Here is a 17,573-nt window from a genome sequence, read left to right as displayed (position 1 = left end):
TTTAAGCCACAGTCTTTCTGCTTGGCATTAATACAAACAAATTCTCATGTATCACATGAAATCCGGAGTTATTTATAATTTTATTTTCCTACCTCCTAGATTCGCATCTCAGACTGCAACAGCAGACACTTTGGATGCACAGAGAGGAAAAGCTGGATTGTTAAAGGGAATAGTTAAGGCTCTTGTTGCTATCAAATAACAGAAAAAAAAAACCAAACAAAAGGCTGAAGGAGGATATACTGATGCTTAGATTAAAAAAAGAGATTCCTCATCAAGAGAGAGCTGGAGGAGCTGAACTCTGAAGATTTTGAATGTTATGGGATTGCTTTCCTTTATGGTTCTGCTTTTTCCATATTCATGTTAGAGAACTCCTCTTCCTGGGCATTGCTCTTCTTAAAGCACATTCAGGAAAACTTGAACCTGTTAGTACTTCCAGATATGTTTGTGATTATTAACTGTTCTTGCATTTTATCTCAAAGATTTCTTTTTCCTGAGTAATATCAACTTGACATGAAGTGCTGCCGTATGATAAATACAAAGTATTGTGACCTTGCTCTCTCGAGGTCTTTTTCAGCAAACCTGTTGTCTCTCTGCAGATCCAACAGGTCCTGTAACTCTGTTGTAAACTGTAACTCTGTTGTAAAGAGACTACAGAAGCTCGGTAAGTAGGCCTGGAGTGAGCCCACTGGGTGAGAAGCACCACAGCCGACCCCCTTTGCAGCATTCTCCAACTACTGGGGGTTTTGTGTGCATGAAATATTGCTTGTAACAAACATGGGGAAACAGAGTTTCTGATAAAGCTCCGTTCTGCCTTTACAAAGCTTCCCAGAGAGCAGCTGACTCCAAGGGGAAGATTTCCACCTGCAGCTTTACCACTCAGGGTATTCCCAAGACGGCCAAGTGAAGGCATGATGGTAGCTGCACGCTCTAGCTTCTGCGGCAGCTTCAGACCAGCTAGAATGACCAACAGGAACACTAGCAAGGGAGCACCACAAGCCTGGTGCAGTCGGGCACTACGCACACAGCCACCCCTTCAGACACCTTCACGGTGCTCTTATCCCGCACTGACATCAAAGTGCACTTGCTCACAGTGTCCCCTGACGCTGGGCTGGGTGACAGGCCTGCAGAAAGGCAGCGGCAAAGGCAGTGGCAAAGGCACCCTGAGGGCATGGTGACACTCAATGCTCGTTATTTAAGACGGCTACGTTTAATGAACACACGTGGCAATGAGAAACTAGCTCAGCTCCCTTTCTTTCCACTCCTCTTGGAGCAGCCAGGCCAGGCTGTTTCACCCTTAGCCATTGAATAGGAAATCTGATTGCCCACGTAACACTGTCAGCTCCCACCAGGTGCCCCAAGCACTTGCTGCCCTGTGGGTGATCCACCAAGCTGCCAAGCCCCCTGTGCATGCTACTACAGCGATGACACACTGTAGCCAGTCCAGGGTTTTAGACTTTAATATTTTAAAGCAATCCAGGCTTTAAAATTTGTAAAATTTCTTGCTTACTTCTTGTACCAACAAGTCTTCTTTAGTCTTACTGCCCTTTTTTTTTTTCAGTATCATTTATCTTTAAAAGCATTTTAGTTTTAAGCTAAGTTAATGCCGAGACAAAGTCCATGCCCTCAACTGACTTGTACAAGTTCTGTGGCTTCAGTGGAGTTCCTGAGCATTTCTGATGATGCTATTAGGCCTTTGTTACCAATACAGTGAATAAAGGCTAAATGCAGAACCACACATTATGACCTGACTATATGTAACCATATTTTAATACCCCTGCAATGACGGAACTGCATCAAGTGACCTGGGATATTATAAACTTCAGAGACAGATATAAAGGCTAGTCTGTATATACAAAGGTCTAACACAGGGGCTAACCACCTGGTTTTGTTGCTGTTCCTTTTGCTGCAGAGGTAGATTCTCCTCTAACACAGGGCTTGGATTTATTTTCCAGCTCATTATTTCATGTCCCATCAGAAAATGGTGCTTTCCCAAGGAAACAAAATAAAATCCCATTTTACTAGGCTGACTGCATACTGCCATCAAGTGATGAATTCTCGTTCTGGGATCTGTATAGTGGTGAGTGTTACCATAGCGTCAGGATGCTGAATATTCGCTGTAACTGTAGTCTTTATTATGAAGCTAGTGAAAAAAAAAATCTCTACTCAAGCCGTATCTCACCTTCATGTACAACTTATGATGCTGGTGCTTTTACTTCTCTTTCTACCAAACTGTTCAGCCTTGCTCTGCCACTGAAGTCAATTTGCTGATAACTTTTGGAAGGAAAACGCAATAGAAAGTGCAAAAAAAGAAAAAAAATGAAATCTCAGACTCATACACTGAGATAAGAGCAAACAGTTGGAACATATTGATGCTTTTCAATCTTTGCAACAATCAACCGAAGGAGGAAAAAAGAAACAGTATTGCTAACAGCTCAGCATTTTCAAGGTGCAAAGTGATTCCACAGCCTTAATTATTTCAGTGTATTGCTGGTCTGCCTTAAATGTATCTTCAGTTTTATTGCAAGTTTCATTTTGTATGCACACAATGTTGTTTTGTAAAGGTTACATTTGTAAATATTTCCTTTGTCAGTCTGATCACTCATGTGTACTGTTGTGAGGTGATTACTTGCTGTCCCACGTTGTATCTACTATACTGCCGTATATATATGATCATCTACAGATGTAGCTTCAAACTGTACATCTTCTGTCCTTGCATTCCCATAAATAGACTATACTAATGATTCCGTTTCTGGGCTTTTTTGATTAAATACAGTTGTTCAGAGACGACCGGGTCAGTCTTATTTCTCAGACCCTGAGGGCAGCTTCCCCAGAGGGGTCCCCCGTCGCCTGGGGGCCGGGGCCCGGAGAGCCGGGCCCGGGGTGGCGCGGGCTGGGCCTTACGCCGTGGGGAGCTGGGCGCGCGGGATCCGGCCTCTCTGTCGTGCGGGGCTGGGCCCCACAGCACGGGGCGGGGATCGCAGGGGGACGGGCCCCGCGGAGGGACGGGCCCCGCGGAGGGCCGGGCCCCGCGGAGGGCCGAGCTGGGCCCCGGCACCGCCCTCGCCTAACAGTTGCCACGCCACGTGCCACCCGGCTCCTGCGCATGCGCGCAGCGCGCCCCGCCCCTCCCTGGTTTCGTCATCTCCCGGCGCCGGGGCGGCGTGTGGGGGGGGGGGGAATGGCAGCGGCGGAGCGCGTGGCGTGGGCGCTGCGCGAGGCGGGCGCCCTGCGCTTCGGCGACTTCGTACTGAAGAGTGGCCGGGCCTCCCCCGTCTACATCGACTTGCGCGGCCTCGTCTCCCACCCGCTCCTCCTCCGCCAGGTACAGGACCGGGCCCGAGCGCGGCCGTTGTGGGGGGCGAGGGGCCGGGCCGGGCCCTGCTCGGAGTGCCAGGCAGCGCTTGTCGGTGCCTGCACCCCGGAGGCCTCGGGTATCTCTCCGCCTCTTGCGGGGCTGAGGGTCACTTCTAGCTGAAGGAGGGGAGGAGGTACGGGGGCGCTGCCGCGGCCTCTCCTGAGAGCCCTTCCCGGCTAGGGCCGTGCTCTGCTGTCCAGGAGACAGCTGGATGTAGGCGTCGGGCTGGCTGCTCGCTGTAGGGACAGCGGCGGTCAAATCGTGTAAAGGAGAGAGTTTTTCATGCACCTGCATTCCTTTCCTGGGCAATACATTTGTTTAGTCACGTTCATAGCAGTCTGACTTGAAAAATGCTTGGTTTTCCTTTTACAGGTCGCAGATCTTCTCTTTCAAAGAGCCAAAGATGCTGGTCTGGAGTATGACTGTGTGTGTGGCGTTCCTTACACAGCACTGCCGCTGGCCACGATTATCTGCTCAGAAAATCAGATTCCAATGCTGATACGGAGGAAGGAAGCAAAAGACTATGGTAAAACCTTCAAATCAAGAATTTGTGTCTACTTGTTGTCTTGTTTGGAAAATGGATTTATATATTTGTAGTTCTTTGTAATGTGCAGTTTAAGTTTACCACTCCAGTTCAAAAAGCAGCCCCTTTTCCCCCTAAAACATACTTCCCACAGCATCCTGACCTCATCAGGCTCTCCCAGCTGGTTGCTGATTAGGCTGCAGCTTGAATCCTGCTGTAGTAGGATTGGAGATTCTTGGGAGGGGGTGATGTTCTTTATTTTTGCTTGTGTGCTTTTTTTGTTTTTTTTCCTTGGCACCATTACTATGGTTCTGGGATACTGGCCTCTTCCAGAAACCAAGATTTATAACTCGGTTTCTCTCATAAGCTGAGACCAGTGCCACATTTCACCCCCAAACAGAACCTCTTCCTTCTTGTGAAGGACAAGTCAATTGTGATAGCAATTAACTGCCTGGCACAAGTTTTCTGGTGTCACGTGGATTGTAAAGCTGTACTCTAGACTATCATGGTCTGAGCACCGTACTCACTGCATAATGTTCTGCTGCTTGCTACTTCCTTGGGAAAACTAGGCATCCTTTGTTATTGCCCCCCAGGGGGCCTTTCATGGACTTGTGCCTGTTGTTGGTTAGGGCAAAGGCATTTGGGGCTTTACTCCTTCTAATTGTTCTAACAGGCATATTAAGCCCAGAATACTGCCTGTGGAAAATAGGAAATATGCTGAAGAGTACTAGTAACTTGGCTTCTTTAAAGATGTTTTAAATAACTGGAGAATATAGTTTTGTAATTCTGAGCATTCAGTTCATGGCAATAATAAACTTCTGTAGTCATCCAAAGATTTAAATTTGTGCAGTTAACAATATGTCAGTTTTGTTAATAGAACATAACTTCTGGAAACATAAAAAAGTATTTTCTTAACTTGGAGAAGTAACAGTCCTTATCAATTGAATTATGAGTCAGTGACTGAGCTGTGGTAAGAACTGTGGTGTCAGGTACTAACAAATTTCCTCTTCATACTGACAGTGAATGTGAAATTCGTATTCTCGAATTCCGTTGGACTTCAGGGTATGCTGCAATGTATGCTTGTACGTGGAACAAATATGATCTTTATGTTAGCCTAGCAAGTTAAAGTTTTGGTACTTCTAAGGTTTTTTGGGGGGTCTTTTAAACTTTCTTCATTTAGTAGAGTGTTTGCCTTTTATTTTTAAGGTACTAAGCGGCTGGTAGAAGGCACCATTAATCCAGGAGAAACATGCTTGATCATTGAAGATGTGGTAACAAGTGGATCTAGTGTACTGGAAACTGCAGAAGTTCTTCAGAAAGAAGGATTAAAAGTCACGGATGCTGTAGTGCTGTTGGACAGGGAGCAGGGTGGGAAGGCCAGGTTAGAGGAACGTGGAATTCGCCTGCACTCTGTGTGCACCTTGCCCGGGGTGTTGGAGATTCTCCAGCAGCAGGGAGAAGTGGCAGCTGAGATGGTTGAAAAGGTGAAGAAATTCATTCAGGGAAATATGTTTGAGCCAGTGGCCCAGAATGGCCCCGCACCCATGAAGAGACTCTGTAAAGAGCTGAGCTTCAGCACTCGTGCCAAGCTGCCAGGGGTACATCCTATTGCAGCCAGGCTTCTCATGCTCATGGAAAAGAAGCAAACGAACTTGTGCCTTTCTGCTGATGTCACCAGCTCCAAAGAGCTGCTGCAGTTAGCTGCCGTCCTGGGCCCGAGCATTTGTGTCCTGAAGACTCATATAGACATCCTGAATGATTTCACCCAAGAGGTAGTAAAAGAGTTGAGAACACTTGCAGATCAACATGAATTCTTGATTTTTGAAGACAGGAAATTTGCAGACATTGGAAACACAGTGAAACATCAATACGAAGGTGATTATCTTCAACTGGTGTTGCTGCTGGTGTGTGTGATTGCAGTGCTGGCACAGTTGCCAGGAGACATTGTGGAATCTCCAGCCTTGGAGAAGACTCAAGGGGACAAGCCCCTGAGCAACCTGATCTATCTTTGAAGTTAACCCTGCTGAGAGGGCGTGACCTCCAGAGGTCTCCTCCAACCTAAACCTTTTTATGAATCTGTGGTTGTGCTCAGTAAGTACTTTTGAGTAGGTGTTTGCCATGAGAAAATGCACCGTGACTTCTTAAGGCAGCCTGCTGTTGTATGCTCGTGTGCTCGTTCTACAGCTTTCATTTGATATTGCATCTGAACTGTAGAAACGTTTTTTTCTGATCCTTACGTCTGTATGATGTGTATGCTTTACTGAAAGGTAGCACCTGTGACAGTGGATTTTTAGGTTACCATAAATGCCTCAGTTAATATTAAAGGCAAGATACTAAGAAGTGTTTATGAAAAGTAAAACAGAGATTACACTTTGTAGTTAGACAACTATCAGGACTGTCTGAGACTGAACTTGTAACTGTCAAGCTTAAGTAGTAAAACTGTCTTTTAAAATGCGAATGATTTAGCATGCAGCTTGCTTTGTTTGACTTGTGTTTCCTGCTTAATACATTTCTAATGACACTTTGCCTATGTCTTCCTATCAATGTTCTCAGGTGGTGTGTTCAGAATCGCATCCTGGTCAGACATTGTTAATGCCCACGTGGTTCCAGGCTCTGGAGTTGTGAAAGGTCTGAAGGAAGTAGGTCTTCCTCTCCAGCGCGGCTGTCTTCTGATTGCTGAGATGAGTTCCCAAGGGTCACTTGCAACAGGTGAATACACAAAAGCTGCGGTAAGTAGGCAGTCTTGTTTCAGGATAAAGCTTGTAAAGTGCTGTGACGGAGAGGTTTTGTGTGCTTCTAGTATTTGCACTTCCAAAAGTCTCTCCAGCTCTTAACTATTACAGGTTTTTTTCCAGTGGAGACTTGGGAATCTTGACAGGGTGGTATTTAAAGGTTGCAGCTGTAGGCTAGTCATGTGAGGTGGTCAGAGTTCACTGTGAATTCTAGTAAACATACCACATTTGCTATTAGCCCCCCTTTTTTTTTCCTTAAGCAATACATTTCTAATTAGTTTAAATTCATTCATTGTATTATTTATAACATAAAGAAACATAACACTCATATTCCTGACTGCAAGTGCAGCAAGATCAGTGAGGGGTGAGTCAGCTCTTGGTGACTTTATATTGATAAAGCAAGAACAGGTGTTTCATACTCCTGCCTTGCACAGCTTAATGTGTCAAAGGGTGGATGAGAAGCAGATTGTTAGTCAAGCGCAGTTTTAGGTATATCACTTTTACCTGTTTACTCATCTTCAGGTACAGATGGCTGAAGACAACCCGGATTTTGTTTTTGGATTCATATCTGGATCTAGAGTTAGTAATAAACCGGAATTTCTTCACTTAACTCCAGGGGTGCAGCTGCAAACTGGAGGTAACTTTTTCTGAAATATTTATAATCAGTCTGTAAAAAGTGATCTAGCCTTCAGTGAAAAAGTGACTTCTGAAAAGGGTTTGCTGATTCTCTGGTGGGAGGAGTCTGTTTGCCAATATGGGCTGCCTTCTGTATGTCTGGGTACACTGATCCCTTCCCTGGGAGCTCTGAAAGGCAATCAGCAGGCTGCGCAGCTCTGTGCACACTATAAAGCACAGTCCTTAAAAAGTGAAGTGTCCTCAGTGTTGTTAGATGTACAACTACTCAGTAGGATAGAGAAAAGATTTTTAACAAATACAGAAGTCTAACAATACTGATACAGATGCAGTATCAATGAATTGGAAGTCTTACACTGACTGAACCAGCTAGGGGAGATATATTTCTCTGCAATGCTTAATTCTTATGAAACCTGAAGTGAAATCACAAGTGCTTACACAAATGTTTGGGAGTTTTGCCTGTTTTAAGACAACTAAGCCTTAATTGCAGTAATCCTGATTGGTGCTGCTTTCCATAACTGTTCCATCTATTGTGATTTAGTAAGTTGTGAAGAAGGGCGCGCTCTGTCAAATTTGATCTCTGTAATAGGGGGTTTGTTAGTTTTGTGTTATGTCTGTAGATTGTTAGGGTGAGAGCTGGAACAGCATACCTGTTCTCTGTTCCAGCACCTCTTTGACAGTTTTAAGTAGATAGTTTTGTATGAACTAAAAAAAGTGGTGTGTCTATTTCAGGTGATAACCTTGGACAGAAGTACCTAAGCCCCAACAAAGTTATTAATGAAAAAGGTTCAGATATCATTATTGTGGGACGTGGCATCTTGTCAGCTTCAGACTGTCTTCAAGAAGCAGAGAAGTACAGGAAGGCAGCTTGGGAGAGCTACGTCAGCAGACTTGGTATTCATGCAAAAGATTGAAAGCAGGCTACTTCCCTAGACAATAAACAAAGATGATGGAGCTGCAATCATCATGGGACTTCCAGTTAAATACATAGACACCTCAGCCAGGAGAAAACTGCCCTTTTGGAGAAAAATCTGTTACCATGTTATTTTTAATGACACACATATAGATCAAGTTGTACATGCCATGTTTTTTTTAATATTTGAATGTATGAGCCCAAAACTTCATGCCCATTTTTTAGCTTTAATAGCTTTTTTCGGCTGAAAAATGTTGCACAAAACACTCCAAGGGTTTTTGGTTGGCTGTCCTTGCTTTTGTTTCTATTCCCCACCCTCAACTTCCTTCTGGCTCTGGAAACAGTGTTTTACTGTTCTTAATAAACTTCACCTGCAGACCTGACCTGCTGCCCCACTCTTGTAGGATTACTGAGCTCTGCTATTTCCAAGGAGTGAGTAGGGATATTAATCCCACACTGTGAAATTGAATAATGTGGTGTTTAATAAATACTCTTTTGCTACTGTTTTTCCTTTTATTGGCTCTATAGGTTATCTTTCTGCGGCAGTGTGAAATACTGTTGGTGACTGCAGGAATTACTCCTGATCCTCTTTACAGGAGCTACAAAGAATTTGTCAGAGCAGCTAGTTGTATGCTTAATTACAGTGGAGCTGTTGATTCCTCTAATGAGAAACAAAAGTGTACTTTCTGTTTATTGACTTTTTGTGACAATAGCTGGAATACTTCCAGGAATTACTTTTCACAATGAATCAGGAGAAGTATAGAAATACCTTGTATGATTGGTTTTGATTAGAAAGGATGGAATAGTGTAGTGTGGTGGAAATTGACTTGAATTTTCACTGCTATCAAGAAGACAATGATGAATGGTGATGGAGTTCTAGACTGTTGCTATTGCTGTGCTGATGCAAAGCACGCAGAAAGCAGAGTCCATTTGTTGATACATTTACCTGTAGGCTAGGGATAACTATAGTGAGAAGTGTTTTTTGGCATTAGTACTAGACTCTTCACTAAGCTTTTCAAAATAGGAGATTGGAGTAACGCTGAAGTTCAAAAGAGTTTTTGTTGTTTGGATTAATCTATGCAGAGTGTCCAAGACCAAGGGCTGCAGGCTTGGGTCTGAGGGCTTTGCTTATGCTTCTTGTATTTGTGACATTGTGCCCTGGTGGCAGTCAGATTTCAGAAACGTACAACTGAAAGACTTTCTCTCTGGGTGTGTTGTGGGTGACGACTTCACCCTGTCACACTCCACATGCCCTGGAAATGTGCTTCACTCCCCTTTATGATGGGGCTGCTTATGGGGCTTAGGAGTTGGTTATTGTGGAGAGAATATTAGAACTTTCTGTGTGTGTGTTTTGTTTTCCTTGGGGCTGCCGTTTCCTTCAATAGTCGCCTTATGTATCATCATTTACATGTGGAGAACTCCATCCAGGGAAGGTGGAGGCTCTCTTGGGCCTCCTTTCACAGCTGCAACTTCATGAGTGTGATGTATCTTGTGCAGCTGCCCTGCAACAGTCTAAGTCGTGGTATTTCACATCAACTTCTAAGAAGTTCCAGTCCTTCAACATGAATGGGGGAGTTGGGATTTGTTTACTGTCTCATCTTCATTATCTCATGGCCTTGAGGCCTGTAGCAGTAACAAGACTTTCTCACATAAACTGTTTTGCAGAAAATTATTTTTTCCACTAGGGGGAGCGGAGACACCAAGTTTCAGGAGCGTCGGTGCCCCAGCGCTTTTACAGCTCTTGGTTTCCAGCGATACCAATTCTAGATATGCTTAGGATGAAAATCGGTGTGGTTTTCAAGAAGTTACACCCTTGCTGATGCCCTCATTTAAAACAGTAGAGTTTACCAGAAAGCTGCCTCAGGCTGGAGTTCAGCACTCTTGAGTTCAGTGTTTTCCACTAACTGTGCTGAATCGTGTTAAGTGACTGGCTGACATCTATGCAGCTAAATCTCTGAGCGGGGTCTTCTGAGAGCTAGTTTATCAGGCCCCTAGCTGAAAAAAGAGCAACTGGATTTGGAAAGATTAACGTGATCTAATATCCAGTCACTTTTAGAGAATATTTGCAATTCATTTTCTTCACAAAACAGGTTCTGAGGAACAGACTGATTGGAAAACATCGTTTCACAGTCCTTCATTGTGCACTCTGTAAATCATCCAGAAAGAGCTGTGTTCTGGCGCTTCATTTGACACCAGTGTTGCAAACATTTCAATTAGTAAAACAAAAACATGTTACCTCCTATATGCATTCTTCTGTCTGAATGATTATAGTAAGCAAGTGTGTGCACTTTCTTTGAGGCACCTGGAAGTGATTAAAAATCCATTTCAAATTAAGAACAAATGTTGATTTCCTTGCTTGCCCCTGCTGCTCACATTCATCGCATAGTTCCTGCTGTTGGTCCCAACTGTTCCTAACATGGGAACTAGGTCACAATTTACAAAACTCATTTGCATCATAATATATGAATCTGAAAGTCTTGCAGTTCATTCTCTGATCTGATCGTGTCTGGGGTAGAGGTGTACGGCTATATTTAAATTTCTGGATTATCACATGATTTATATTATCTGGCAAGTAGGCATTTATAATGAAATTTCAAATCTTAATCCACTCTGGTGTATGGTTTATAACAGAACGAAAGGATACCATACTTTTCATAGTGAAACAAGACTGTAATCAAGTATTGTCAGTGCTTGCAGCAGAAAAAGGGCTGACTTGCTGCTATTTTTGAGCAAGTCACAGCAGGGACTGTGTGAGACCGGCACAAGCTGGAACCATTAAGGAATTATTATGTAGCTTTTGATATTTGTATGTAAAGTTCAGTCTCTCTCTCTGAGGTTGTGGCAAGGCTGGGCACTTTAATCAATGTAACTGCAAAAGTACAGTGCTTGCCTTGGACTTAAAATTCTTGCAAAATCTTGATAAACCCAGCACTGAATGAAAACCATCTGAGTTAAAATTTTTGTCCTTAAAAGTATGATTTGTACATCATAGTATCAGAATTGGTTTATTAACCAATAATTGGCAGGTCATATTATTGTTTCCATAGCCTATTCTATGGAAATTTATTTAAGACTTAATCCCAGAAAAAATAACTGAATCACTTCCGTTTAAATTTACTTGGAAAGCCTGTTGCTCTGGATTTTTTTAGCAAGTGACACAAACATTGCATTTAGGGAACAGGACCAAAGGAATGTGAAACACCCGGAGGAAGTTTTGGAGGTCACTGACTCAGGGAAATGGTCTGTTTTGGAAAACTTTTAACTGGACAGTGGGCTAGACAGGCTGGATGTTTTGTTTGTTTGTAATCACTCTGCTGGTTCTTGGTCAGGCTGTGCCACAGTGACGAGTACAGCTTCATGTCTGAATGCTGCAGCAAATTAAAACTCAAGCCTGGTGCCTGCTCCAGCATCAGGTTTTCCACTAGTCCTTCTGGCAGGCGTTTGCAGGCTGGGGGCAGGGACTCTGCCTGCATGTCTGGGTTTAGTTTGTCCTCAGTCTTGGTTCTCTGTTTCTGCATGACTCCTGTCCTCCTCTGAGCTTTTTCTCCTAAGTTGATGCTACCCGCAGTCAGGCTGTGACGTTGCAGGGCTGTAGGTGGAGGCTGGCCAGCAGGGAGAAGAGGAAGATGCCCAAGCAGGGCTGTAACTGCAAAATTCTTGCCTAGAGCATGATCTCCTGAGCAGAAGTGTGATAGTACTTCATAGGTTGTGTTTAGCCCAAACAGGTATTGCAGGAGAAGCTAAGCCACTGCCGGCACTTTCGATCTGTTCCTGAACAACTAATAGTAGCTATACAAAAGACATTTTCACAAATAGGACTCCAGACAAATCTGGAGCACAAGTCTTATGAGGAGCGGCTGAGGGAACTGGGGTTGTTTAGTCTGAAGAAGAGGAGGCTGAGAGGAGACCTTATCGCTCTCTACAACTACCTGAAAGGGGGTTGTGGCGACGAGGGTGTTGGTCTCTTCTCCCAAGTAACTAGCGATAGGACAAGAGGAAATGGCCTCAAGTTGCGCCAGGGGAGGTTTAGATTGGATATTAGGAAAAATTTCTTCACCTAGAGGGTGGTCAGGCATTGGAACAGGCTGCCCAGGGAGGTGGTGGGGTCGCCATCTCTGGAAGTGTTCAAAAAATGTGTGGATGTGGCGCTTCAGGACATGGTTTAGGGGACACGGTGGCGCTGGATTAATGGTTGGACTTGATGATCTTGAAGGTCCTTTCCAACCTAGTGATTCTGTGATTCTGTTTAGATGGGGAAATTCCGTGGTGTTCCCTGCAGCTGACCATTTCTGCTTTGCTGAGAGGCATTGTTTTAGGCTGATGATGGGAGCAGCCATAAAGGTGACCTGGTTGTAAGGGGGGAAATATTGAACAGAAGATGACCTCTGCTCAAATACTGACAGATAAAATGCCTGCCAGCCTGGGAACCGGGCCTGGGAACCAGAAGCATCCTTGAGGAGTGCAGCTGGCATCTTTGAAGTGCAGCTGGATACCAAGAAACCAGAGATACCCTGAGATACCATTGATGCAAAGCGCAAAAACAAGGAACTGTAACAGCAACTTATCACCTAGGAAAGTGAAAAAAAAAACCTGGAAAAGGGAGAAAACATCCTGAGGACCTCAGCGTTGGTAACTGCTATTGGCTGTTCTAAGTCACAGAAGAGAAAAACAGTCTGATAAAACAAAAATTGGCCTGAGAGAATAGAAAACATCATCAGTTATTGGCTGTGCCAGGTGAAAAATAGAAATTAGCAGCCTCTATTGGCTATTCTGGGTGGTGGTGTCCTACGCCCCTTTATGTCTCTGTGATATAAACAGGACTGACTTTTTACTGAGAATGGAGCCTCTTTCCTGCACATGAACCCCTGTTGCCCGTGAGATTTTGTTGGCAGAGCGGACCCTTGCTGGGGACACCAGGCTGACTCCGGGCTCCGTGTTGCAGATCATCGTCCAAGTGAGACTTCATCCGTTGTCGACTGGCTCCACTTCTGGGATGGGTTTGATGAGCGCTTGGTACCGGTAACATTTTTGAATATATATATATATATATATATATATACACACACATGCACACATAAAGGCTTGCATGTAAGTAATTTCTTATATTTGCTGCTTTACTAGTGGTAATTCTGCAGTAATTTGTAATATTGAAATAGAGACTTGCTGCTAATATTGCCGCTGCTCTGTGTTTGCTTTCTGGTAGTCATCTGTAGTAACTTGTAGCATAGTTATACTTGTTTTGCCAATCGTAACTATACTTACCTTGATAGTAGCAAACTGCAATGAAGTAAAGAACATAGGTAATAAATCCTTGGTGTCTTTGTGCGTGACAGAGCAAACCTGCAAACAGTTGCAATCTTCGCACACTCGCAGGCCAGGTAATCCTTCTGGGTCTGTCACGGAAGTGCAAGACCAACAAAATATGTTCTAAAAAAAAGTTCAATGGGGTCAGGAAAAAGGTAGAACAGTCAAACTGAACAGGGATCTTACGTTACAAACACTTCGGCAGACACAACTTATTTACAGGTTCAGGATGTCAGTTGGGAACTACAACTACACGGTGTGAGACTGAATCTGTGCTTAGAATGATGACACAAAATACTCATAACACTCACCTATAAGGTGAGGACACTCAATCCCAAGAAGTTACTTTGGAGGTAGGGCTCCCAGTCACAGGCCCACTGCTTGGAGGAGAACCGCTCCAAGGGGTTCTCCTCCAGGCGCCCCATTTGTAGCCCAGGTCGGATCTGAACTGTGGTCATCTCGTGGTCGTGGTCACACACGACTCCCATGGGTTGAGGGATCTCCTACATGGACTTATTGGCTGAGGTGGTCTCTGGTGGCCTCAAGTTTGTGGGGTACATTTCTGGGGGTTCTCTGTGTACGTGCCGAGCAGCACACACGCTTCTCGCCAAACTAGCCACCGCAGCCCCTGTGCCGTGCTGCTAGACCCGCAGAGCAGGAGGGTGCTCCTGCCACGGGGTCGCGGCATTAATTGGTGTCAGAAGTGGGGTTCTGTGGTACACAGGTCATGGATGATTGGGAGAAGGCAGTAGAAGAGCAGCGGAGATGGCAAGAGGCGAAGGGGTGGAAAACCCCTCGGTGGGACAGGGATTGGGTGTCTGAAAACTTGTTGAATTGGGAAACGCTGCGAGCAGAGTTTCAGAAGTGGCAGGACACTCACAAATGCAAAGCAGAGGACAGCAAGGGGGCCTTCATCGGGCTGCTGACGGAGGCGCTGGCGGCCGCGGGCCCGTTGTTGTACACTGCTAGGCAGGAGCTGGAAGCCTTGCAGCGAGCTAAGGATGCAGAAGCAGGAGCAGTGGCCTTTGAATCCCATAGTTTTGTTACGAACCCGTTACCTCGACAGTCAGAAACGAACCTCAGACCTCTGGCTGTACCACAGCTAGAGCAAGAGCCTACATGCCTGGTCTCAGAGAGCGAGATCATCGAAAAGATGTACGTACTGAAAATGGATAACGAGGAGGAGGCCTTTGATTCTGGCAGCAGGTCTTCCACCCCCGCTTCGTTACCCAAGCATCGTCCAGTTAACGCAGCCTCCTTGTGCCCTCGCGTTAAAGCTTCCCCGGTACAACTCCCGGCTCCTGCCGGAGAGGAGGGCGCTCCCCCGCTGCCCGGGGTCACGATGACCGCTGCGAATTTTAACGCGGAGCAGCTAAGGCAGCTGTCCCTGCAGTACGGCAAAAAGCCCCACGAGGACTGGGTGGGATGGGTGGTGCGGTGCTACCAGCTAGGGGCTGGAACCGTGTTCCTTAGTCAGACTGAGGCCGGACAGCTGTTCCTGGGAGGGGGAATATTCCTCCTGACCCCCGATGCAGGGGCCGGAGTGAATACCTTCTCCCTCTTATGTTTGGTAATACACACTGTTAGAAAAATGCCAGGACCGTGGGGATATCTCCCTCCCCTGCCCTGGAGTACGCCTGATGGGTTTTCTGGCTGGACGATGAGACTGGCTGCTCGGGATGTCCTTAAGGGACAAGGGGCGATACCCCAGGACATGATGGCTGTGCCAGCAACAGCAGCAGGGAAACTAAAACTCTTGCAAAACGCAGCAGCCGGGGGGCCAAAAAACCTGGCCTTGATGTTATGCCATGAAACCTGGGACTGGAACACCATAATGACCCAAGGGCTGCAAAATTGGACAGCCCTTATGGGGAGGCGACGAGGACAGGGAAGCACCCCCAAAACGAGAGTCTGTAAAAGGGAAGGTCGGGTCAGGGTTGTCCAGATGCTAAAGGGAGGTCAGGGTAATAAGAATAAGGGACAAAATGCTCAGAATCCTGAAATGAATCGATCTGACACCAAGCGACCCCGTGGCAAACAGGGGTGTGATCTGGAACGGAGACGCTTATGGGATCTCCTGCTGGGAATAGGATTCACAGCAGGCCAGCTGGAGGGGATGCCCATGTTCGTCTTGCAGAGGCTGTGGGAGAAGCGCGATGGGGGCGGCACCAGCAGCCCGGGGGCGGGGAAGGGGCCAGGCAGCATTAGTCCCTCCGCTTCCCCCCTCCCGGACCCCCTTGCTCTGCCCGCTCCCCCAAGCCCGTTACCCGACAACGAACAGAGGAGCTCCCAGTGTCAGCCCAGGGAGTCCCAGTGACCCCTCCCAGGTGTCCACAATTTTTAGAACCAATATTAGCACCCTTGTATGCCATTCATAGTGGATGGCAACTACTCTGTCTCTTTTCTTATGGGTACAGGAGCCTCAATATCGGTGATTAAAGCTGAGGGTGCCCCTGGATTAATTCAGATATCTCAAGGAAGGATTTCTATAGTAGTGATTGTCAGGAAAAGAGGAGAGCTCCCTGTGGCCAGGATAAATTAGCTCTGCCTGGTGGCAAGACACTGAGAACCATAGTGGCAGTAGGGCTCTTCAGTATTTTGGGTTTGGATATATTAAAATCCCAGACTATTAATACTCCTTTAGGCTCTCAGTTGCCAGAACCCTATAATTTCTATTGATAAAATATCTGCTGTGGAGGCTATTGCTTTTCTGTTACAGGCAGCACCCAAGTTACCTAAAAGTCCCTTCACCCACCTATGACAGTACTGTATTAGCCCCGAAGCCTCGCAAGACGTAACTGCTCTCATCCAGGATTTAGGACAATGGGGTATTGTTCAGAAAGCTCACTCACCATACAACTCCCCCGTACAGCCTGTCTGTAAGTCTAACAGCACCTGGTCTTTGATGGTAGACTGTCGTAAATTAAATGAAAATACTGGACCCTTACATGCTGCCGTCCCCGCTATTACAAATCTTGGTTTTTCTATAGAGCAAGCAGCCCAGCCTTGGATGGCTGCCCTGGATATGAAAGATGTTTTCTGTGGTCCCATTACAACCTGAGGATTGAGAGAGGTTCACTTTTACCTGGGGCAGAATATAGTTCGCTTTTACCTGGATACTCTGAAGGTTCAGACATAGCCCTACGTTGTCAGACCAGGCTTTAGCTAGGGAATCAGAGCAAGTCCCACAGGAGCCAGGGGTGATAGTATATTAATACACAGGTGACATTTTAAAGGGGCAATTCCCCCAGTAAGGTCCAAGTAATGTGTGATTGCTCTGGGAACTGTAGGATTCTGGCAGGCATGTTTTCCAGAGTTTGGTGTAATTGCTCAACCTTTACATGGTCTGTTACAGAGCCGTGCTACCTGGGCATGGGCAGTTATTCATGAAGAAGCATTTAATTTATTAATGGAGTGTTTCAGAACTATGGACTCCATAATACCAAAATCCTGCACATAGGACATACAGGTAGAGGATATCAATGGGGATTTGTAGCAATGAGTTCCTGAGAAAGCCCAGTTAACTCCTACACCATTTGGATTAAGGGGGTGGAAAGGTTCCCAGTTGTGATATTTGCCTTGGGAAAAATCCTTGCTGACTACTGATACAGCCCTGTTAGATCCAGAGCCCATCGCATGAGGCGCACCTTTAGAAGTACAAACCCCATTCTCTGTTCTTAAAAGAATTAGAGAGTCTGCTCCCATTCCTTAGGGATAGAATGGAATACTTCAGTTGGAAAGGACCTGCAACGATCATCTAGTCCCACTGCCTGACCACGTCAGGGCTGACCAGAAGTTATAGCATGTTATTAAGAGGCATTGTCCAAATGCCTCTGTCGTGGTTTAGCCCCAGCCGGCAGCTAAGCACCACGCAGCCGCTCGCTCACTCTCCCTCCCACAGCGGGACGGGGGAGAGAATTAGGAAAAACCTCGTGGGTTGAGATAAACACGGTTTAATAGGACAGAAAGAAAGAAGGGAACAATAATGATAATACCAACAAAGGAATGTATAAGAACAAGTGATGCCCAATACAGAAATTGCTCACCACCCCGTGATCGACAGCCCGTCCCCGAGCAGCGATTTCCGCCCCCCGGCCAACTCCAGTTTATGTA

At 45.8% G+C, this 17,573-nt stretch overlaps 1 protein-coding gene across 1 annotated transcript; it reads left to right on the top strand.

Moving 5' to 3' along the window:
- Positions 1-3,178: 3,178 nt before the first annotated feature.
- Positions 3,179-8,164, top strand: UMPS (uridine monophosphate synthetase; the record flags this gene model as incomplete). The annotated part of the gene is made up of 6 exons (XM_082001124.1): positions 3,179-3,322; positions 3,728-3,881; positions 5,085-5,753; positions 6,432-6,607; positions 7,133-7,247; positions 7,976-8,164. The coding sequence occupies 6 exons, from the start codon at positions 3,179-3,181 to the stop codon at positions 8,155-8,157; spliced, it is 1,440 nt and encodes a 479-aa protein (XP_081857250.1). The 3' UTR covers positions 8,158-8,164.
- Between the last annotated feature and the right edge of the window lie 9,409 nt (positions 8,165-17,573).

Source organism: Phaethon aethereus (genome assembly GCF_964289735.1).
Source record: "Phaethon aethereus genome assembly, chromosome: 6".
In the NCBI taxonomy this organism is placed as follows: Eukaryota; Metazoa; Chordata; class Aves; order Phaethontiformes; family Phaethontidae; genus Phaethon; species Phaethon aethereus.
The sequence above is the reverse complement of the archived record's forward strand: the minus strand, read 5'-3'. Positions and strand labels throughout refer to the sequence as shown.